The 22,556-nt window shown below is 51.4% G+C and overlaps 1 protein-coding gene across 2 annotated transcripts; it reads left to right on the top strand.

Annotated features, from left to right (window-relative positions):
• Positions 1-25: 25 nt before the first annotated feature.
• Positions 26-21,959, top strand: KANK2 (KN motif and ankyrin repeat domains 2). 2 transcript variants are annotated; one of them, XM_037505827.2, is made up of 13 exons: positions 26-78; positions 1,151-1,327; positions 2,281-2,395; positions 2,849-4,063; positions 11,936-12,103; positions 12,195-12,300; positions 13,215-13,451; positions 14,029-14,116; positions 14,632-14,851; positions 15,411-15,553; positions 18,084-18,284; positions 18,365-18,454; positions 20,687-21,959. In XM_037505827.2, exons 3-13 carry the CDS (start codon positions 2,359-2,361, stop codon positions 20,738-20,740), a joined length of 2,559 nt encoding a protein of 852 aa, XP_037361724.1. In that variant the 5' UTR covers positions 26-78; positions 1,151-1,327; positions 2,281-2,358; the 3' UTR covers positions 20,741-21,959. The 2 variants fall into 2 exon arrangements, with proteins under 2 accessions (XP_037361724.1, XP_037361725.1); XM_037505828.2 differs by lacking the exons at positions 26-78; positions 1,151-1,327 and adding an exon at positions 1,337-1,405.
• The last annotated feature ends 597 nt before the right edge of the window (positions 21,960-22,556 follow it).

The raw sequence follows: 22,556 nt of genomic DNA, 5'->3' as shown, positions 1-22,556 counted from the left end.
GGGCGAGCGGGCGGCGGCGCGCGGAGGACGCCCGGGCTGCGGGACGCGGGGACGGCGACGGCCGAGCGCGCGAGGCGAGTACGACCCAGGGCCGAGTCCGGGGTTCGAGTCTGGTTGGGCTTCCCCGGTGGCCCCCACTCCCAGCCCCGGGTGCGCCCCCGCTGGTCTTGACGAGCGGCTCCTTCCACTCCACCGTCTATGCGAACTTTCTGGGCTGAGTGTCTCGGTCCTCGCGTCCCCGCCTGCTCCCCGTCTTTGACCCTGTCTCTCTTACCCCCTCGCCTCCTGCACGTATCCGCCTCTCCCTGCCCCTCTGCCCCAGCACCGCCACCCCGCGGCCCCTTCCCACCATCTCGGTCCTTCTCTGTCTCCCCCTTGATGCCCCTCGCGCTCCTCCGCGGCCAGGCCCCGGCGGCGGGAAGGCGGCCCGGCGTCCGGCCGGGCTGGGCCTCGGCCTCGCGGCTGGGCGGGCGCGGGGAGCCGCAGCTGTTTGCCATTAGCCAGGACCCCCAGGCCCCGCCCTCCCCGCTCGGGGCGGGATCCGCCTCCGCCCGGACTCTGGGGCGGTGGAGAGGGGCAGAGGGGCAGAAGACGTCCAGGCGGGCTTGGAAGGGGAGCTTTAGGGAGGACCTTCCCCTGTTCCCCTCGCCCTTTCCTTGGGTCCCCACCGGTGCCTCTGGGAGCGTCCTTCCTCGCCAGCGCTGCCATCTCCTGTCCCCCCCATCCTCCACGGACCCGCAGGAGAGAAGCCTCAGCCACAGACACTCCCCGTCAGCTCTTACACACACACACACACACACACACACACACACACCTGCTTTCTCCCCTGGAGTCACCGGCTTATACCGAGGACCTATGACTGGAAACCCCCAGACCTCAGTCTTTCCGTCCCAGAAATGGGCAGAGGCGTGTGGAGCGGGGCAGTCTTCCAGGCTTAGTTCAAATGCAGGCGGAGACCCTTCCGCCTCCAGTAATTTTGGGCAACTCACTGTACCATTCTTTGTTCCAGGATTTCTATGACCTCCCTGCCCCATCAGTTGTGGTTGCCTTAAAAATCAAATGAATTGCTGGGATGATTATTGTAGTTGTTAATATTATTTGCCCCACCTCCCACCTCTGTTTTCAGTCATGTCCCTGCCATATGTTGCAGGTATTGAGAAACAGAGAATTGAGGACAGAGACGTGGATAAACAGGGAGAGAAGTGGAGAGACACAGAGACAGAAACCTGGAGAGATGCAGAGAGACTAAGCAAGAGACGTAAGAGACTTGGAGACTAGGAAGAGCACAGCTGGCCTGGAGTCCCAGTCCTGCCTTCATGCCCAGCAGGTACCCCACCTGGTCCATCCTCCCAGGTGCCTGCCTGCTTCCCTGGCATCCAGAAGCTGAGAAGAGTCTTTTCTATTGGTAGGATGGGCTACAGCAGGGCAGCTGGAGGTCAGATAACAGAAAGGACTGACCAAGCTGAGGCAGAGTGTGGGGGGACAAAAGAGCCTTGACTGGCCTCTAGGGTTGAGGGGGAGCTAGTGAGAGACCCTGATTGTCTCTCCCCTTTGCAGCCTCCAGGCACCCCCTCATACTTCCTCCCTCTACCCCCATGACTTCCCGGGCCACCGCCCTAGCCTTCTATCCCTGCTGCGCCCCCAAGCCGGACGTGTCCTGGGGGGGGGGGCAGGAAGTTCTCATGTAGCCCAGCAGTGAAACTGTTTATTTTTAGAGAAAATTGTTTCCAAAAAGGGGAAAGGCTTTGCTCCTCACTGCCTCTTCCCCAACTTTCCCTAGCTCCCCCACCCCCACTAGGCCTGACCCAGCTCTGCTTTCAGGTCTGCTCCCCTGAATGTTATCTCGTTTTTTATCCCTGTGTCTCTCCTCAGATCTTTGCAGGAAGGCTGTCTCCCCTTTAGTGCCCCAGTCCCCTGTCCACCTCAGCCCCCATCTGACCCTGTAGCCAGCCCCTGAGCTGAGAGAAGGGAATGGATTGCAGGAAGGGAGGGGTCTGTCTAGCTTGTCCCCCACCCCAGCCCAGGGGCCTTGTGGAGGCGGGGTTGTGGGAACAGCTGGAGCCTGTCCAGGGGCTGGACAGATGTGCAGGCAGACTGTGAGGTTTGGTTTCTTTGTTCTAGGCAGAGGCACCCCCACCCCCACCCCTTTCCGTAGCCAAGCCCCTGTGCGCCTATGAGAGTGTCCTGGACCCAGGGCAGGAGGAAGTTTGGGAGTGGGACAATTGTGCAAGTGGGATGGCCACTCTCCTAATTCAGGTCTCCATCCCCTCTTTTCCCCAGATAAGCCTTGCCTGTGCTGCAGGCAGTCTGACTCTGAGCCCCCCAACTGACTCTTGAGGAGCGTCTGCAGACCAGAGGATGGCCCAAGTTTTACATGTGCCAGCCCCCTTCCCAGGTCAGGTGTCTCAAGGGGAAGAGGGTCCTGCCCTGTGGTCTGGGGGGTGAGGGGGTTCCAGCCCTGTCCTGTGAGGGCTGGAGGAGGAGACAGGGCCCTACTTTGGGGTCTGAGGTGGGAATATGGCCCTACCTGAAGGTGAGGGGGTAGGGTACAGCCCTGATAACATGGTTCTTTCCTGGAGGATCTAAAAGGAGAGTCAGGACCCTTACCCTGGGCCTTTTGGGAGAGATAGTCTTTGGGGAAGTGGGTTGGTCTGAGCTGGGAGACAGAGCCCTGTCCTGGGGGAATTTGAGAGGAGGCACAACCCTGTTCTGGGAGGGTCTGAGTGGGTTGAGCGCCAAGTGGGCTCCCACCCCTTGGACAGACAAACCTTGACTCATGGGGGCATTCACCATGGTCCCAAAGAGGGGACAGCAGTGTTCAGAGGTGCTGGTGTTTTTCTCACCCCAGGGACCTCTGGCCCAGCCTCCCCACCTGCCTTCCCTGCAAAGGAGCACGACCCTCCCTACTCTGTGGAGACGCCCTATGGCTACCGCCTCGACCTGGACTTCCTCAAGTACGTGGATGACATCGAGAAGGGCCACACACTGCGGCGTGTGGCTGTGCAGCGTCGGCCCCGCCTGGGCTCACTGCCCCGAGGCCCAGGCTCCTGGTGGACATCCACCGAGTCGCTATGCTCCAATGCCAGTGGGGACAGCCGCCACTCTGCCTACTCCTACTGCGGCCGTGGCTTCTACCCACAGTATGGCGCCCTGGAGACCCGTGGTGGTGGCTTCAATCCGCGTGTGGAGCGCACACTACTGGATGCTCGTCGCCGCCTGGAGGACCAGGCGGCGGCACCCACCAGCCTGGGGTCCCTGACCCCCAGCGCAGCAGGCTCAACGAGCTCACTGGTGGGTGTAGGGCTGCCTCCTCCGACACCACGGGGTTCGGGACTGTCCACACCAGTGCCGCCCAGCGCTGGGCACCTGGCCCACGTTCGGGAGCAGATGGCAGGTGCCCTACGGAAGCTTCGGCAGCTGGAGGAACAGGTGAAGCTGATCCCTGTGCTCCAGGTGAAGCTGTCGGTGCTGCAGGAGGAGAAGAGGCAGCTCACTGTACAGCTCAAGAGCCAAAAATTCCTGGGCCACCCCTCTGGGGCTCGGGGCCGCAATGAGCTCTCCTTGGACCTCCCTGACCCCCCTGAGGACCCGATGGCACTTGAAACCCGGAGTGTGGGCACCTGGGTCCGTGAGCGGGACTTGGGCATGCCTGATGGAGAGGCAGCCCTTGCTGCCAAGGTTGCTGTGCTGGAGACCCAGCTCAAGAAAGCACTCCAGGAGCTGCAAGCAGCTCAGGCCCAGCAGGCCAATCTGCAGCCCCAGGCTTGGCCACCGCCAGACGGCCCAGTCCGAGTGGACACTGTCCGGGTGGTGGAGGGGCCGAGGGAGGTAGAAGTGGCAGCCAGCATAGCTGCTGGGGCCCCTGCACAACGGGCCCAGAATCTGGAGTCCTACGGGGCAGGGCTGCGGGCCCTAGCAACATCAGGAGGGGCCGAAAGCCCTACTGTGTTCCGAAGCCATGAAGTAGTGGAGACGGCATTCCCAACATCCACCGTGTCCACTGGCAACATCCACCTGGTAAAGAAGATCAGTATCACGGAGCGTGGCTGCAGTGCAGCAACAGGTGAGCTCTGGCAGGCAGGGGAAGACAGTGAAGGGTCTTTTTTCCTCAAAATGTTAGGGCTCAGCCCTACCCCTGGCCTTCCACTAGGAGGACCACTCCAGTCCTCGGGGCCTCTGTTTCTTCATCTGTAAAAAGGGATCAGTTATGTCACCAACTTGCTGCTCTAGGGATCTTGCAGACAAATTTGGTATCTGTGTGTGGCCTCATGTCTAGCACATTTTAAGTGTTCAGAAAACAGGTATTTGGAAGAGGGTCCCCAAGATTGTCAGTTTGCTGGGAAAAAAAAAAAAACGCTGTTTATCTGTTTAGTAAGTGGCTGGAACCCATCTCAGAAGGGAAATGTATTGTTCAAGTCATTTAGTGATAGCTTCATGCATAGCTGGATTCAGGTGCTCCACTATCATGAAGAATTTAACTTTCTTTTTATCTGAGGCTTCTCTTTCGGGCAGGTAGAAGGTAGCCCCATCACTCCAGCCTCTATTCCTGTAGCTCACCGGAGAGGGCATCTCAGCCCAAATAGTATCAATAAAAATCCTGTGGTGACCCTCACTGACTGGCTTGGGTCACATGCCCATCGCTGAGTCAATCTTTATGTCCCGCATTGCCTAGTCCTGGATCCTGCAGGCAGGGAAGCCCCACCCAAGTCCTGTGATCTTTGAGGGAGGAAGGGGGTGTACCATGCAGGAAGTGCTGAGTCGTCATGCTGGGAAAGGGGATGTGGGGTGTGCAGAATGGCAGCTGCCGCCCACCCCCACTGTCCTCAGGCCCCTGGGGGAAGCTACCAGTATGATTCATAATAATAACAGCTGTTCTTTGTCAAATGAACACCAGTCTGGTGCCTGATCCCGTGCTGAGTGTTTCACCCACAGAGGACCTAAAGAGGGTTGACTGTGCAGCCAGGTGACCTAGGTTCAGACTCTTCTTCTTGTGCTGTGTTTCCCTGGGTGAGTGACTTCACTTCTCTGGGCCTCAGCTTCCCTATCTGTGAAGTGGGATAATGTTGGTCTCCACCTTGAGGACTCTTAGTTACACAGTACACTCAATCAGTGCTTTTTACTGCTTTTGATGATTATTTCCAAGTTAATGGTTAGGGAAACTGAGTCTGAGGAAGAAGTTTCACTTGCTCAGTGCCATACAACCAGGTAATGGCCAAGCCATGTTGGAAACCCAGCTCAGCATGAACCTGCAATAGGGCCCAAAGGTGGGTCCAGGTTGGGAAAGTACCAAAAAATCTGGTCAAGTGACCAGAGCCCCACCAACGGACCCAAGGGTACAAGCTTGAGGGCTTGCACCCAACTGTGTCTTCTTGCCTCCCCCATGTTGTTCCTGGCCAGCTCTGGGCACCACCCTCTGTTCTGCATCCATCCCAAACACCCAGCCCTGTGACTCTGGCCCCCAGCCAGGGGCACCACCCCGGCCCAAGCTCTGGATCGCTGAGAGGCAGCCTCCATTCCAGACATGCCTCCAGGGGCAGCCCGGGGCCTCCTGCCTGCAGGCCACACAAGGTCCTGAAAGTTCTTCCTGTGTGTCACTTAACTCCCTCTTGCTATAGCCGCCCCAGTCTCTGCCTTGCTCAGGTAAAACTGGGGTGCACTAACTCATTTCATACCTTCTCACTCAGCAAATGTTTCTGCTCTGTGCTAGACCTGTAGATAATGGGGATGCAGCAGTGAACAAGACGAACAAAAGCCCCCCAAAATAAACAAGCAACTGTGATAAATAGGTTATAGAAATAGCATCTCAGAGACTACATGCCTAAAGCTAATAAAGCAGACAGGGGGTGAATGAGGTGGTCACCTGGGTTCAAATTCTGGTTTCCCTGCTCCCTACCTCTGTGCTTTCAGCAAGATATTTAACCTTTCTGTGCCTCTTTGCAAATCAGGGAACCTGGCAGCCAATGCCATTAAATAAGTGTGAGGCTTAAATGTGTCAGCTTATGTCTAGTCCAGTGTAGCTCCTGCACGCAATAGGTATTTAAGGGTTAAGTGATGGTTTTTTGAACAGTAAGGGTAAGGAAAGAGGCAGCCAGATCTGAAACTCTGGGAAGAGTGGTAAAGAGGTGGTAAGAAGTGTGTAACTGGAGGGGGCACACAGCAGGGCCAAAGGTCCTGAGGTGAGAAGCGTCTTTAAGATTTTGAACTGGAATAGTTGGAGGTAGAAGAATTGAGGGTTAGCGGAGCCTGCGCATCAGGGGTGGGTGCCCAGGGCTACAGACTTGGGATGAGCAGCATGGAAATGAAAAAAGATAGGACAAGAACTGTCAGCCCAATGGGTAAGTCAGGGAGAGCTCCCTGGAGGAGGATGTAGGGAGACGCCCAACTTCCCTGCATTAGAATTCACTCACTACACCTGGGAGTGAGGGAGGCCACCTTCCCCCTCAGCCTGGCAAAAGTAGGTGGGGCCAGCTGGAGGCTTGGAGACCACACCACATAGGGCCCCGGGTAAAGGTACCACAGAGAGATGACCCAGAGACGTGATAGCCAGCAAAAGTGCCTGTGAGGTCTCACCAAGACTTTGAAATTTCCTCTACTCTTGTTCAAAATATATCCCTATAAAAGCAATTCATATTCTTTGTGGAAGGTTTGGAAAGTACTGAAAAATCTAGAACAGAAAATAAAATCCCCATGAGCCCAGCACTGTCAGCTGCTATCAACACTTTTGCCTCTTTCCTTCCGAATCTTTTAATGCAGAAAAGAGTATGTAGTTTTCAAGTCTGGCAACACAAAACTGACGGAATTTGCTGTTTTATTTTCAAAAGCAGCTTAACAGCCCTTACTTCCACCAGGGCATTGTCTGATACTGATTCTCATACTTAAGTTCACACAAGTGTGGCCATGTGCCAATAGAACTTTGTGTGAACACTGAAATTTCGATTTCATGTAATTTTCATATGTCCCAGATAGAACACGTCTTTTAACTTTGTCAGAACCATTTAAAAATAGTGCCCACAGACCATTGTTTGCCAACCTCTATTCTATGCCATTCATACACACCCCACCCCATGTAATACCATTCCTTGCAATCCACCTTCCAGATGCTTGCTTAGATATTTGGTTGTCCTTGAAAAAATGCCCTCTGTGTGTTTAATTTCCTAAAATGGTATTGTGTTTCAGAAAAACAAAATCGCATTCTGTTTTTTATTTTTTCCTTGCTACACACTATTTTTGAACTCTCCACATTGATGTTTATAAATCTGGTTTATAACTTTTAACAGCTGCCCTAGGTATGAGTTCATTTTTCTTAACCAATCCCCACCCCTCACCCCATGGCTGGCAGCTGGGTATTTCCAGCTGCTGGCTGCCATCTACAGTGCTGCGGTATCCTTACCTAGCCCCTCCTGGGGGGTCACTGGGTCACAGGAGACACACTTTCACTCTAAGCTCTGTCTGGTCCTCTCTGAAAACCTCTCCCTATCCACACCCCACTTGGGTCCACGGTGCCCACATTCCACCAATATACAGTTTTATCTCTTAATAATTTTTTGTCCATTTGATGCTGGTACAAAATGCAGTCCCCTTGTTTTAATTTACGTTTCTTTGATTTCTGGTGGGCTAGGGTACCACTATGTATTTTGAACAGATTCCCCTGTATATCACTTATGTGTAATCTTTGTCCATTTTCTCAAGTTCCAGAAATGGACTGACAAATGATAGCCTGTGGGCCAAATTCAGGCTGCTGCCTGTTTTCATATGGTCCTCAAGCTAAGAATGGTTTTTCTGTTTTTACACAGTTGAACAATATGAGAAGAAAAACATTTTGCAACACGAGCAAAATTACAGGAAATTCACATTTTTGTAGAATACAGCCATGCCCATTCGCTTCCCTGCTATCTGTGGCTACTTTTGCACTATTTGTGACTGAGACCTTATGGCCCACATAGTCAAAATTATTTATTATCTGGCCCTTAACAGAAAAAGTGTGTTGACTCCTGTCCTAGAAGATAACTTCTTGCCCATTTTTGGCATTGTGAGTATTTCCCCCCATTTCTAATCAAATAGGAATCTTCGTATTGGATATAGTATTTTTCTTTTTTTTTTTAAGCTGTGTTTTTTTTTTTTTTTTAAGGTTTATGCATGCAAGAACTGGGGTACAGGCCATAGGTGCCATGGGGAACAGAACAGGCAGATCGATGGAAATACACTGCTGAGGGGAGCAGCGGGCAAGTCAGGAGAGGTCTGCTGCGCTATGTGGGTTGCTCCCTGGCCGGGGATTGAGCTCGTGCTGCAGTGGCTGTGATAGCTTCATAGGTTGCCTCTTAAATCCTTGTGCCAATAAGGAGGCCCTGGATATAGTGTTTTTCTTTTCAAATGTTTGATATATTTTTTTAAAGATTTATTTATTTATTTATACAAGCACTGGGTACAGTCAGAAGCGCGGGAGGGTGAGAGAATTCACCAGAGCCAGAGCAGGGAACAGAAAAGGCAGACTGATGAAATACACTGCTGAGGGGAGCAGCAGGCATGGCAGGAGAGGTCTGTCACACCATGTGGGACCCTCGCTGGCGGCTGGGGATCGAACCGGCACTGCAGAGGCTGCAGGCAACCTTGCAGCCCAGTGCTCAACCTCTGTGCCTCCAGGGGATGCCCTGACTTCTTTTTTTTTAAGATTTATTTTATTTATGCATACAAGAGCTGGGGTGTAGGCCAGAGGTGCGGGAGGTGAGAGGATTCACCAGAGAGAGTGGGGAGCAGAATAGGCAGATCTACTGAAATACACTGCTGAGGGAAGCAGCGGGCGAGACAGGAGAGGTCTGCTGCACCATGTGGGTAGCTCCTTGGCCAGAGATTCAACTCGTGCTGCAGAGGCTGCCAATAGCTTCAAAGTGTGAGACTTACACCCTTGTGCCACCAGGGAGGCCCTAAAACATTTGATTTCAAGTGTTGTGATGTAACAACATGAAACATTGCCTTAGTTTCAGGAGCCCTGCGCTGTGGCTCAGCACATGTGCCTGCTGAGGTGATCAGCACAGCAACCTCCTTAGCGTCCGTTCCCTCACAGCTGGTTGCAGTTATTTTTCTTGGGATGAGAACTTTTAAGATCTCCCTTGGCAATTTTCAAATATACAGTACAGTTTTCATAACTATGGTCAGCATGCTGTACATTACATGATTATAATGTACAATCTTAAAATTTTTCAGTCAATACATTATAAGATTGATTTCTCTTATAACTGGAAGTTTGTACCTTTAGATCCCTGGCACCCATCTCCCCAACCCCCACCTCTGACTCCACCTATCTGTTCTCTGTCTCTGAGCTGGCTTGTTTTTTTTTTTTTTTCAACTTCACGTGTAAGTAAGATTATCTCATATTTTCATATATCGTTTGTGCTTTGAGGAATTTTTTAAAGGCATCTTTCCTCTTCCTGAGGCCTCCAGTCTCCTGCTACCCCTCCTTCCTTGAGCTATAAAGTGGTACTTTCACGTTAATCCTTCCTGATCTATTTTGTGCAGTAAGGCATGAGGTAAGGGTCCAACTTGACTTTTGTTGGGTAGAATAAGCTGCTTTTCCCAATATCACACCATAGAGCCCACTCTTCACCACTAATTTGTGGAACCCCTCTGTCTTCCACCACTAATTTGTGGAAGTCCCCCTTCCAGAGCCTTCTCCCTTCCTTTGGCCCATTTCTTCCTGAAATAGTGCCCTGCTGTTTCAATGGTCATGACCATGGAATATGTTGTACTGTCTTGTAGGCCAGCTCTGCTCTTTTCTGTGAAATTGTCTTAGCTCTTAATGGACTTCAGTTTTGCTATTTGTTTACCCCATTTTCCAGTGGAATAGCAATAATAAATATTATCACTGCTATTTCAGCGTTTCAGTGTCTAACCTGAACTCTTCAGGCTGGGAGGGGCCATACAAGCCTTTAGAGGCAAGGCCTTTCCCTTGAGGCACAATGGGTCTCAATGTTATTTACTTTATTTCTTTTTGAAAATTGCACTAAAATACATATAATATCAAACTTACCATTATGGCCATTTTTAACTCTTGCTCAGTGGCATTAAGCACATTCACGCTGCTGTGCAGCCATCCGCAGCACTTTCCCATGTTCCCCAACTGAAACTCTCCATCAACACCAATCCCCCCTCCCCTCTCCAGCCCCTGGCAGCCACCATTCCATTTCTGACTCCTCTGGGGACCTCATTTAAGTGGAATCATGCCGATTTTTATCCTTTTATAAATGCCTTATTAGCATAATGTTGCTTCCCCTGGTTTTTCACACATCTGGGTGTTTTTTCTCCAGGATTCTATTGTTTTGTTTTTATGCGGGAGGGGTTGGATTGTTTGCTTGTTTTTGGTGCTGAAACCTAGGATCCCTCCCAGGTTTTCAAATCAGGGGCCCTGCATTTGGGACAGACATGAAGAATGGGAACTGGCCCCTTTGCCTCCTGACACATTCCACTTAGTCACACAGGGTTTGGGTGTCAGTTGGTGGGTTGGTTTGGTGAATTTATTGACAAGGTTTAAAAAAAAAAAAAAACAGGAGATTCACACGGAAACCCAGCGTTTGCTCTTGGTGCCCCAGGAGAACTCAAGCCTGAGCTGGCCCCACCGTGGACTAGTGTGCTGTCAGATACCATGTGTCTCTTTTGTTCTAGGTTCTTTATCTGCACTGAGTATTTACTCCCTGTTAACTAAAGTTGAGTGTTGCCTATGGACTCGAGGAAGCAGTTGCTGTGCATTTAAAAAATAATAATTTAACCATTCAAGGAATTAAAAATAATTGGTATTCAGAGCCCATGGCCAGTGGCAGGAAGGGGACTTCCTGGGGAAGTGGTGACACAGGAGCCACATGTGGCCTGGAGGCATCTGAGTGCTTTACCAGGCATGGGCAGCCGTTCAGAGTAGTGTTAGCCTCCCGTGCCTGGCTCCAGGCTAGTGATCAGGGTTCCCCAGAGACCCCAGTGGGCAGTGGGTACCCTCAGGGCCTGGTACCAGGAAGACACTTTGTCCTCAGAATAAAATGGGTGGGGTTCCCCCCCTCAACTGTGTTAAAATATAGGTAACATAAAGTTCAACCATTTCACCATGTTTCAGTGTCCAGTTCAGAGGCACCGACATATCCACACTGCCGTGCAGCTGTCACCACCATCACCTCCAGAACTTTTCCATCTTCCCAAATCTGAAACTGTACCCAGGCGGGGTTTTCATATTCATTTTCCATTTGCTCTAATTGTTTCTTTTTCCTGATTATTAAAGCAACATCTGCTTAATGTTAAGTACGGAAGCCGGATACAAAATGATATGCAGAACATAGCCCTTTTGTTAAAGGTCTTGTTTTTGTTTTAAAAAGTCATGATATTAAGTCTCATTTAAATATAGATTGACAATTCTCTTGAATTAACAGATGCTCCTTGAGCCCGCATTGTTCTCAGCCCTTTCCCCCAGTTACTGTCTTTAGTCTGTCCACCCACCGGCCAGTTGGAAATGACACTTGCCTGAGGCATAGAGAGGTTATATCACTTGCCTGAGGTCACACAGCTCTTTCCTGGGAAACATGGTGACCATGATCTTTCAACCACTCATTTCCAGACAAGGTTTGACATTGGAGGGGTGTCACAAGCTGGGATGGTGGGTTCGCAGGGTCCTCCCTGTCCCTGACTAGCTGTGGGGCAGGCAAAAAAAGCACAGTTTGAACCATTCTGCTACTCACTTACTGGGTGACCTATGGCAACCATCTGTGCCACAGTTTCCTCATTTGTGACAATCTGATGTTTTCTTGGGCTGGGAAGATTGGATGGAGGAATGCAAGACTTAGTCTTTGGAACACATAGTCAGGGTATGTGACACACAACCCCCACCCCACCCCCCCATGCCAAGAACCAACTATTTTTCTGTTATTATCCACAGCACCTGCCTCTTTTCTTACCCCTCCAGGTTTCCCGCAGTCTCCTGTAGAGTTGGCCTCATCAACCCCAGAGTCTACAGCATCCTCGTCGGCTCAGCCAGAAAAGAACGTAGGGCAGTTGCCCACCAGTGATGCCACCAACAGGGAGCCCACTAGGCAAGCAGCCTCATGCGAGTTGGAAGTGACAGGGGGTACAGGTGAGTGGTAGCTGCTGAGAGGGCAGGGGCACCCAGAGGCCTGGGTGTGGGGTCTGGCTCTGGGAGACCCTAATAACTCCATGCCTCCCAGCATGCAGGCCCCAGACAGGGGTGCGGTCCATCATGAAGAGGAAAGAGGAGCCCGCAGACCCTGCAGTCCGCAGGAGGAGCCTCCAGTTCGTGGGGGTCAATGGCGGGTAAGAGGAGCCCCCTTCTCATGCTCCCCGCCCTTTCCTTAACATTGGCCCTCCTGTTTGTTCCTTGATTTATTTGTGCCCAAGAACATACCAAGGACCTCTTCTAAACCCCTCGCTTTGAATCATTCATTTAACCAAAGAACAGTAAACAGATGAGGAAACAAGGTACAGTGAGTCTGTGTGCCTTGCTAGAGCTCACAGCAACCCTGGGTCTGCCTTGGGGAACTGGCTTCAGAGCCTGTGCTGTCACTACTGCAGAACCCCTCAGAATGTACCAGACAGCTCCCTGTCCTGCTCGAGCTCCCATCCCGGTTGGATGATGGACTTTGGTGGGTAGTTCTGGTTACAACACAGTGAGGTCAGAGCAGTGATGAAGGTGGTCAGGCAGTGAGTGACTAAGAGGTGTTGATGACCCCAGGGACATTACTAAAGGAGGGGACATGAGCTGCAGGACAAACAGGTGCTAGCAAGGGGAAAAACTGGGTGTAGGGAGGCTCTCCTGGTGGAGGGCACATCCTAGATAAACGCTCAGAGATGAGAAACTAGAGGCAAGAGGAACAAATATCAGGGACAGTTTGGGCCTTGAATGCCAAGTCCGGAAGCCTAGACTTTGTCCAAAGGTACAAGAAGCATTGTGGGACAAGAGTGTGAATAGTAATAACTATTTAAGGGGCACAGGGTAAGAGTTATTGAAATATAGAAGGTGAAAAGCAACATCCTCACTTGCCTCCCACCCAGAACAGATGGCGTTCACTGTGCCCAGGCGCCATAAACCACATCCCTCCAGCCCTGTGAAGTCCATAGTGCCATTATCCCCATTTAACAGGTTAAGTACTCAGAGCCCGTTGCCCCTTCCCCACCCCGACCCATCCCAACTGCAGCATCTCCCTCTCCCAACCATTACTTCCTCCCAGATATGAGTCCTCTTCTGAGGACTCCAGCACAGCAGAGAACTTCTCAGACAACGAGAGCACAGAGAATGAGGCCCCAGAGCCAGAAGACAGGGTTTCAAGTGTGGCTGAAGTCCCCCTCAGGCCTTCTGGGACAACAGTGGCCAAGACCAGCCAGCAGGAGTGCCAACTATCTCCGGAGTCAAAGCAGGTGTCCACAACTGAGGGAGCATCGGCATCAAATGCAGAGGAGGAGATCCGGTCAGTTTTCTGGGCAAAAGGAATTCAGGCAGAGATGTGAATGTCTGCCTCAACTCCCACCATTCAAACCTTCTGAGGGAACCTCCCATCAGTCATGCGCACCTTAGTCTGAATTAGTGAACAAACACTATCTCATTCAGGACATCTGAAGGTCTAGAGTCTTTGATAAAGGCCTTAATGAGGGAAATCAGGGCTGTTGGAGTTAAGATTTGGGAGCCAGGCAGTTTGTCCTTAAGCTCCCCATCTTCTTTGGGACATTTGTCCCCCCTGTCCACCCTATTTATATCCCTTTTATTTCTTGATGAAAAATCTGCTCTTGGGCCACTTGGAATAAATTCGGATCCACTTTCTCTTGGGTCTTGTGTTTTCCTATATCTGCCTCTTTGGGTACAATGTAAAGATATGTCTCTGATGAAGGGAATCTGAGGCTTTACCATTCAGATGAACCCTGGCAGGACCGGTGAATGCTATGGTGGAGAGCATCTCCAACGTCCCTTTTGGATGTGGGAATGGGGTCACCCAGGAGGCTGAGGTGGGTGCTTCCATGATAAACTTCCCACTTGTGTGTCCCCGGCAGGATGGAGCTAAGCCCAGACCTTGTCTCAGCTTGCCTGTCCCTGGAAAAGTACCTGGACAATCCCAACGCTCTTACTGAGAGGGAGCTGGTATGGAAGGGCCCTGGGCCTGGGGGATACTCCTTCCCCTCCACCTTCACAGTGGTTTCTCCTCACCCATAGTGTGTCCCTTGCCTGCCTTGTGGGGACCTGAGGATCCAAACTGGGAATTTGGGGGTGGGCAGTACTTAAATCTTGGACCTTAGAGAGATGCTAGAAGATAATCACCTGCCCGAAAACCTGGCCTTGATTTTTGCTCTATAGGGGGCTTGAGGGAAGGGGCTGCTATCTTTCCCCTTATGGTGTCTGAACTTGCCTTTGAAGGTCATACTCAGGAGGGACATGCTCACCCCCTCTGGGGGCATATCTGGGATTCCAATGTCTATTTCCCTTTGTGGGGATACTGCACTTTGCTCCAGGAGAGTCCTCTGGGGTGGGGTGCCCACACTTCCCCTTTAAGGGTCTGGTTCAGAACAGGGGTGTCCACACTGCCCTCTTGGGCCATTGTCTGGGAGGGGGCATCCCACTGCCCGCTCACACCCCTCTCCTCCCCTGCCTGCGTCCAGAAAGTGGCCTACACTACAGTGCTACAGGAGTGGCTGCGCCTGGCCTGCCGCAGCGACGCCCACCCCGAACTCGTGCGGCGCCACCTTGTCACGTTCAGGGCCATGTCGGTGCGGCTGCTGGACTACGTGGTCAACATCGCCGACAGTAATGGCAACACGGCGCTGCACTACTCCGTGTCTCACGCCAACTTCCCTGTGGTGCGGCAGCTGCTGGACAGCGGTGAGCTCGGGCAGAACCAGGGGCCTGAGCAAGGCTGCCAGCTATCACCTGGGCTGATGGGCTGATGGAGAAGACATTGCTCTCTTCCTAGTCTAATGGGGGAAATGCCACTGCCAGAGCCTGACAGGGGAGACACTGCTCTCCCAGTCTGATGGAGGAGGTAGAGTCCATATTCCGAGAGGAAGCAGAAAGGAATTTGCTCTCCCAGGTTAATGGGGAGACAGAGCTCTGACTGCCAGCCCTAAATGTGGGTGCCATTGTCGGGGGATGCCAGTCTGATAGAGGAGGCAGTCTCCATCTTTAGGAGCCCCCCATCTCCTGTGGTGCCGCAATGGAGATGAAGACCCTGGAGTAGAATGGGGTTCTCAGTCAGAAAAGGGAGGAACAAGAGCATACCTGGACTAATGGAGGAGAGGGGAGGCCTGGAAGTCAGTGGGGTAGAGTGGAGGAGATGCCCAGTCCTCAGTGTGCCCGCCACACACACACAGCTTTGTGGCAGATCTGCTGGTATCTGTGGGGCCGGAGGGCTCATGTCACCTGCTCCCGCCTCCCCCTGCAGGTGTCTGCCAGGTGGACAAGCAAAACCGTGCTGGCTACAGCCCCATCATGCTCACCGCCCTGGCCACCCTGAGAACCCAGGATGACATTGAGACTGTCCTACAGCTCTTCCGACTTGGAGATGTCAATGCCAAAGCCAGCCAGGTACAGGCCCCCAACACTACAGAGCAGGCTTCCCCTCCTGCTTATTAAGTCCTGGCTGTGCACCAAGCCCAAATGTTGTCTTGTTCCATGCCCAGGGGAAGCATCCCCATCCCACAGATGGGGAAAGTGAGGTTCATACTCAGAGATTCAGAGAGGCAGTCATTTCCTCAAAGTCAAACTAGAGGAGAGGATTTGAACCCAGGTGGTCACCTCCAGAGTCCCTGTTATTGACCTGCATGGCTGCTTCTGACGTAGGCCCTTCTGGTGGAAAAGGCAGGGTAGGGAGTTGCTGTGGGAGTTTCTTAATCCAACACTGTTGCACATTCTGCTTGGTAATTTGTTGAGCAGCAATTGGACACTGCAGACTCAAATGATGGTCAGTTGTCACTAGCCAGCCAGGAGCTTCAGGAACTGTGAGCATGAGAGCTGGGAATGGGTTTGGACTCAGGGGCTCCAGGAAACTCCAGTGGCATTTCAGGAGGGCAACAGCATGGCCTGCTTTCTGATATGAAATCTCCCTTTGACTGTGTGTTGGGGAGCAGAAGCTGAGAGACTAGGAAGTTGACAGGAGTGTAGAAGGATATCCAGAAAAGCAGGACAACCAGGACCTGGTGGGGACAGCAGTTTGGGGAGGGACTTGCAACAGCCTGAATTCCATAATGAAAAGCAGGGAGCTGCAGTGGCACATCATAGGAACGGGCCCTGATTGCTTTTATGTTGCTTTCATTACTTTTAATTTAAAAATAAAATTGTAGTGGTTTACATTTTTTAAAATTGAGATGAAGTTTACATAAAATTAGCCTTTTTCAAGTACCCAGTTCAGTGGCATTTAGTAGATTCACAGTGTTGCACAGCCATCACCTCCATCTGTTTCCATAATGTCCCCATCACCCTAAAAGAAACCTGTACCCATTAACAGTCACTCCCCCTTATGCCTTCCCCCAACTCCTGGAAGCCACCAGTCTGCTTTCTGTTCCTATAGGTTTACCTATCCAGGGTATTTCATACAAGTAACATCACATACAGTCATGTGTCATTTAGTGACATTTCAGTCAGCAGCAGGCTGCATAGGCGATGGTGGGCCCACCAGGCCACACCTCTAGCCTGGTGTGCAGCTGGCTCTACCATCCTGATTGTACAGTGTTTGCACATGGTCAAAGGCACATAGCAATGAAGTCACCCACCGATGTATCTCTCAGAAGGCCGCCCTGTGAAGGTAGTGTGGCTATAGCCTGTGCTTTCTATGTCTATGTGTCACTGAGCACAGCCTCAGGGTTCCTCACATAGCAGTGAACATCAGCGCTACATTTTTTTTTTAAGATTTATTTATTTATGCATACAAGAACTGGGGTACAGGCCAGAGGTGCAGGAGGATTCGCCAGAGACAGAGTGGGGAACAGAACAGGCAGGCAGACTGAAATACACTGCTGAGGGGAGCAGCAGGCGAGTCAGGAGGGGTCTGCTGCACCATATGGGTCACCTCCCTGGCCGGGGATCAAGCTCGTGCTACGTGGCTGAGGACAGCTTCATAGTGCTGATGCTTGTGCCACCAGGAAGGCTCCCTACATTTCTTTTTAAAGCTGAATAGTATTCTGTGGTCTGGATAATACCATGGTGTTTACCCATTCATCCATTGATAAACATTGATTTAATTTTTTTTAAGATTTATTTATTTATGCATACAAGAGTGGGGTACAGGCCAGAGGTGTGTGTGGGGGGTGAGAAGATTCACCAGAGACAGAGTGGGGAACAGAACAGGCAGATTGACCGACGTACACTGCTGAGGGGAGCAGCGGGGCGAGTCAGGAGAGGTCTGCTGTGCCATGTGGGTTGCCTCCCTGGCTGGCCAGGAATCAAACTCGTGCTACAGTGGCTACAGATGCTTCATAGGTTGCGTCTTAACTCTTACGCCACCAGGGAGGCCCCAATTTAATTTTTTTTTTATTTATACAAGAACTGGGGTACAGGCCAGAAGCGTGGGAAGGTGAGAGAATTCACCAGAGAGAGAGGGAGGAGCAGAACAGGCAGACAGACTGAAAACACTGCTGAGGGGAGCAGTGGGCAAGACAGGAGAGGTTTCTCCGTGGCCGGCCAGAAATCGAACCCACACTATAGAGGCTGTGGACAGCTTCACAGCACTGCGCTCAACCCACTGCGCCATGGGGGAGGACCAATATTGATTTAATTTTTAATGAGATTTAACTGACATCCAGAAGAGTGTCTAAATCTTAGCTTGATAAATTTTTACACGTTTCCGCCTTTGAGTTAGGAACCCGCTTTAGGTGTTCATGGGAGTGGGTAGGCAAATAGACCTTCCTGAGGGAAAGATCCTGAAACTGAGACTTTAGAGATATGGAGATGGGGAGGGCAGGAACCAGTAAGTGCAACGGCCTGGTGATGGAAGGGACGATTTGAGGTGCAGAGAATGAGTTAGGGTGCCATCTGTATCAGTGCTCAGGAGCCCCCAAAACCAGGGGTGCCATGCCTTGGGGCGTGCATGGTCTGTAATCCTGTTTCTTACTCTGCCCAGGCAGGGCAGACAGCCCTGATGCTGGCAGTCAGCCACGGGCGGGTGGACGTGGTCAAAGCGCTGCTGGCCTGTGAGGCAGACGTCAATGTACAGGATGATGACGGCTCCACTGCCCTCATGTGCGCCTGTGAACACGGCCACAAGGAGATCACAGGGCTGCTGCTGGCCGTACCCAGTTGCAACATCTCGCTCACTGATCATGTGAGTCCCCATCCAGGTGCATCCCGGGGCAGGGCGGGAGCGCTGCCAGGGCTGTTGTCATAGCAGTGGATGCTTTGCAGGACGGGAGCACCGCTTTGATGGTGGCCTTGGACGCAGGGCAGAGTGAGATTGCGTCCATGCTGTATTCCCACATGAACATCAAGTGCTCGGTGAGTCCCGGCCCTGGGTGGGATAAATTATTATGAAGAGCTAATGGTGCAGGGGGCCCATGCTTGTTGTACCCTCATGGCCCCATGAGGAAGTGGGGCAGAGGGTCTGTGTAGTCATGGTTAACATAACAGTATTGGAACCCAGATTGTCTGGTTCCAGAAGCATTTCTCATCACTGCTCACTCCTTCGAGAAATATTTACAGAGGCCATGTTTGAGTCCTGGTTGGTCACCACCGTGAACCAAACAGAAAAAAATTTATGTCCTCATAGAATGGACATTTTAGTAAGAGACACAAGAGACAGGTTATGCTGGGGAGAAATAAAAAACAAGTGATAAGGGACAACAGGTAACAGAGAAGCTATATTAGACCTCAGCAAAGCATGATGTTGTAGTCAACACTTGAGGAAGTAAGGGAGCAAGTACTGTGACTCTCCAGCAGCAGGAGCAGCGAGAGCAAAGGCCTTGGGGCAGGAGCACACCTAGTATGCTTAAGGAGATGTAGGAACCCAGGGGAGGGGATGAGTCCAAGGAGGTATTGCCGCAGGTCAGCCATGAAAGGCCTTGCGGGCCACGGTGAGGATGTGACTTCTACTTGAGGTATGCCACTCACTGTATTAAAGGCCTGAGAAGTCTCACTTTATTTAAAGAAAATTAACCTGTGTCTAACTCAGCATTTCTGCATCTGATTACAGAAATCTGGGTTTTAGAAAAATCACACCTGTTAGCAAAATATTCTTCTGAAAACATACTAGGAGAATGTACTAAGTGCCTGGTGGATGAGACAGCCCCTTCCAGTCTGATGGGGGAGACAGACACTCCTCACAGGTCCCCAGAGTGACATCGTTATCTGGTGGGGGAGACAAGCCCTTCCAGTCTGATGGCTGTATACTAAGTACTCGCAGGGATAGTCTTTTGAACCTCTACAGTAATCCCATTAGGTTGCATAAATACCTTTACAATTTCCATTTTCAGGTGAGGAAACTAAGGCATAGAGATGTTACATCCCTGGTTCAAGGCCTCATAGCCAAGAAGGGATGGAGGCCCTATGGCCTGACTCTGGACCTTAGACAGAAACATTGCTGCTCCCTCTGCCTCACCCCCATCTTTTACTTGCTCTGACCTTATGGGTTCAAGAGTGGCATGCAACTCCCCAAACAGTCCAGGAGAGAGAAGGTGCTGGGACATAAGCCATCATCTCTCTTCTGGCTCCTAAGTTCTTACTGAAGCTGAGACTTTCCAGCTTCACTTCCCAGAGTGTCAGGATAACTGGTGTGGTATTGAGGGTCACCCAGGGATTACCTGGGCCTTGGTTTCCTCAACTAGAAGATGGGGGTGATAGGGCCTCTCTTTTTTAAGATTGATTTATGTATGCATTTAAGAACTGGGGTACAGGCCAGAGGTGTAGGGGGTGAGAGGATTCACCAGAGACAGAGTGGGGAACAGAACAGACAGATCTACTGAAATACACTGCTGAGGGAGAAGCGGGTGAGACAGGAGAGGTCTGGTGCGTCATGTAGGTCAGCCCCCCGGCTGGTGATGGAACTCGTGCTGCAGAGGCTGCGGATAGCTTCATAGTGCTCTGCTTAACCCTTTGCGCCACCAGGGAGGCTGATAGGGCCTCTTGATGTCCTGCTGTAGCCCTGTCTCCAAGGACTCCTGCAGGACAGATTCTAGTCCACCATCATTGTCCACCTACACCCCTGCTGTTGCCTCTGCCCTGAGCCTCTGACTCCCACCTTCAATGACCCCTCCACCCCCAGTCTGTTAGTCCCATAGTGGCTGAAGTCACTGTGACCATAAGTCAGGGCACATGCCTCCTCTGCTCACAGCCTCTTTCCCAAAGCTAAGCAGGCCCTGCAAGCCACCCTCCCCTGCCCACCCCCATCCTCTCCCCTCACTCACTCAGCTGCTTCAGGGCCTTTGCACTTGCTATTTCCTCTGTCTGCTCTGCTCTGCCCCCTTGATTAACCCCTCAACATCATTTAGCTCAGACAGCCCTGTTGGACCCCCGCTCTCCACTTTATTCCCTCATTCCTTCTACCTGGGGAAATCCTTTACAGCACGCAGCTCAGTGCTTCTCTGAGGCCTCTTTGCTGCAGCGTCACCTCCTTGAGGCCAAGGGACTGGGTCTTTTGCTCACTCACCACAGCCACAGGGCAGCCAACAAAGTTGGTGCCTCGTCAGCAATGGAAAGGATGCTGAACGAAAGGAATTCTGCTTCTTATTTCAGTTCGCCCCGATGTCAGATGATGAAAGTCCTGCATCATCCTTCACGGAAGAGTAGCTGTAAGGGTCCTTCCTTGGGGCTATCCAGCCCCGGAGTGAAAGGTCCCTCATCTCCTCCCTGGCTACCCCCTATTCTTACCCACCATGACCCAAGTCTCCAAGGCAAGTCTCAAAGTCTGGAGGGAGCCTCAACAGCAACAAGACTCCAGCTTAAAGTGGGTTTTCCTGGTAACCCAGTTCAAAGCAGCCGCAACGCAGACCAAAGCTAAATTCTTGTATAAATTGGCGCCAGTGGCTGATGCTGAGGCGTGGGTTTATGAAGAACATTGAGAACAATCAACTGGCAATTATGGATGGAGGAGGGTGAAAGGGAAAAATATCGTATTTTTGAATCACTGGGGGAGGGAGGGGGAAAATCATATTGTTTGTTGCCCAATTTGAAAGTCACTGGAACTGCATATTTTCATTTTAATGCTGAATGTTATTATGTATGGATGGCATCTCAAGTGGCTTAGAGCTCCCCTCACCCCCTACATTTAATTGTCTGGTATATAATAGTGTTTTGTCCACTCCCCCCATCAGCTTTCTTGGGGGAATTTTCTTCTGGTCTCTTTACAAAACAGATTCTGTCCTCATCACCCAGGGCAGGAAACTCTATCCTTTCTTCTGTCTCCTCGCTGGCCATTTGCCAGTGTTGCTCCCATTCAGGTGGACCCAGTAGTTGAGATGCATGAGCCAAGATGTGTGAGCAGTTCACATGGAGAAACTACCCAGAAATCTATCCCCTCCCCTCACGGAGGCCCTGGCAAATAGTAATTTTCCTAGAAAATCCTTCAGACCTCAAGACACAGGAAATTAATCTTGTTCCCAGAGTGGCTGCTATGTACCTATGCTTAGAACCCCGGTAACAGGACCATCCTCTACCAGCCTAGATTTCAGAATTTCTCTTCTCAAAGAAAAGAAAACAGGGCATGTGCTTGTTGGCAAAGCACAGGGCGAGTTCCAAAAACCCATGTGTGCACGATTAAAAGTTGGCTGCCCCCGAGGACTCCCCAGCACAAACTTAAAGAGACAGGGCTTTGCCGAAGACCAAATAAGGCCCAGCTGCTTTTTTTAACAACCTGGAACGGAGCCTGCTGGAAGAGGCTCGCTAGACAAACACAGTTTCCTTCATGGTCTGTTCTGTCCCCGGAATCTCAACTTAGTTTTCTTTCCTCTTCCTTCCTTTTGTGGACAAAAAAAGGGAGCGTTTCCATTTCAAAAAATGCCTGGGTGGGGTGGGGTGGGGGGCGGGTTGGTGGAGCATGATCCCCAGCCAGTAGATGTCCTGCCCTCTTGCCCAGTGCTCTCCTGGGCCTCCAAAGGTGAAGCCAGACCACAGCAGGACAGAGCAAGCCCTGAGAGCTGTCTTTCATTCAGTAAAGCAAAGTGGGCATCTTGGCTGGATGGAGTTTTTTGGCTTGCTTTGGCTTTGATTGAAGGGATGTGTCTAAGACAAAAGAACACGGATGGTCAATGAAGGAGAAAGAGAGAGAATGTGTCTGTGTCTGTGTGTGTGTGTTGAGAATTGGACAGAAAACAAACCCCAAGCTGATTGGGGGCCACTGCTGGTGTCTGGTGGAAGCTGCAGCGTTGAGATGCGGTACAAGAGCTGTGTGCCTCTGGGCCTGGCCCCAGAGAGCCAGCGGGTGCATTTATTTTAAGATTTGAAAAAGCAGCTCAGTGACCCCCCACCCCCAGATAAGTCCATATTTATCCTTGTGTTCCCTCCTCCCCATCCATACCCAGCAGGGTCCTGCTTGTGTCTCCATTCTCTTCTCACATTGTATTCATGACCTTTAACCCCACTTTCCAACCACGGTACGTCCATAAAG

Source organism: Talpa occidentalis, unplaced genomic scaffold (assembly GCF_014898055.3).
Source record: "Talpa occidentalis isolate TD23 unplaced genomic scaffold, MPIMG_talOcc4v2.1 talOcc4.12, whole genome shotgun sequence".
NCBI lineage: Eukaryota > Metazoa > Chordata > Mammalia > Eulipotyphla > Talpidae > Talpa > Talpa occidentalis.
Note: the sequence above shows the minus strand (reverse complement) of the source record. Positions and strands in the feature narration are given on the sequence as shown.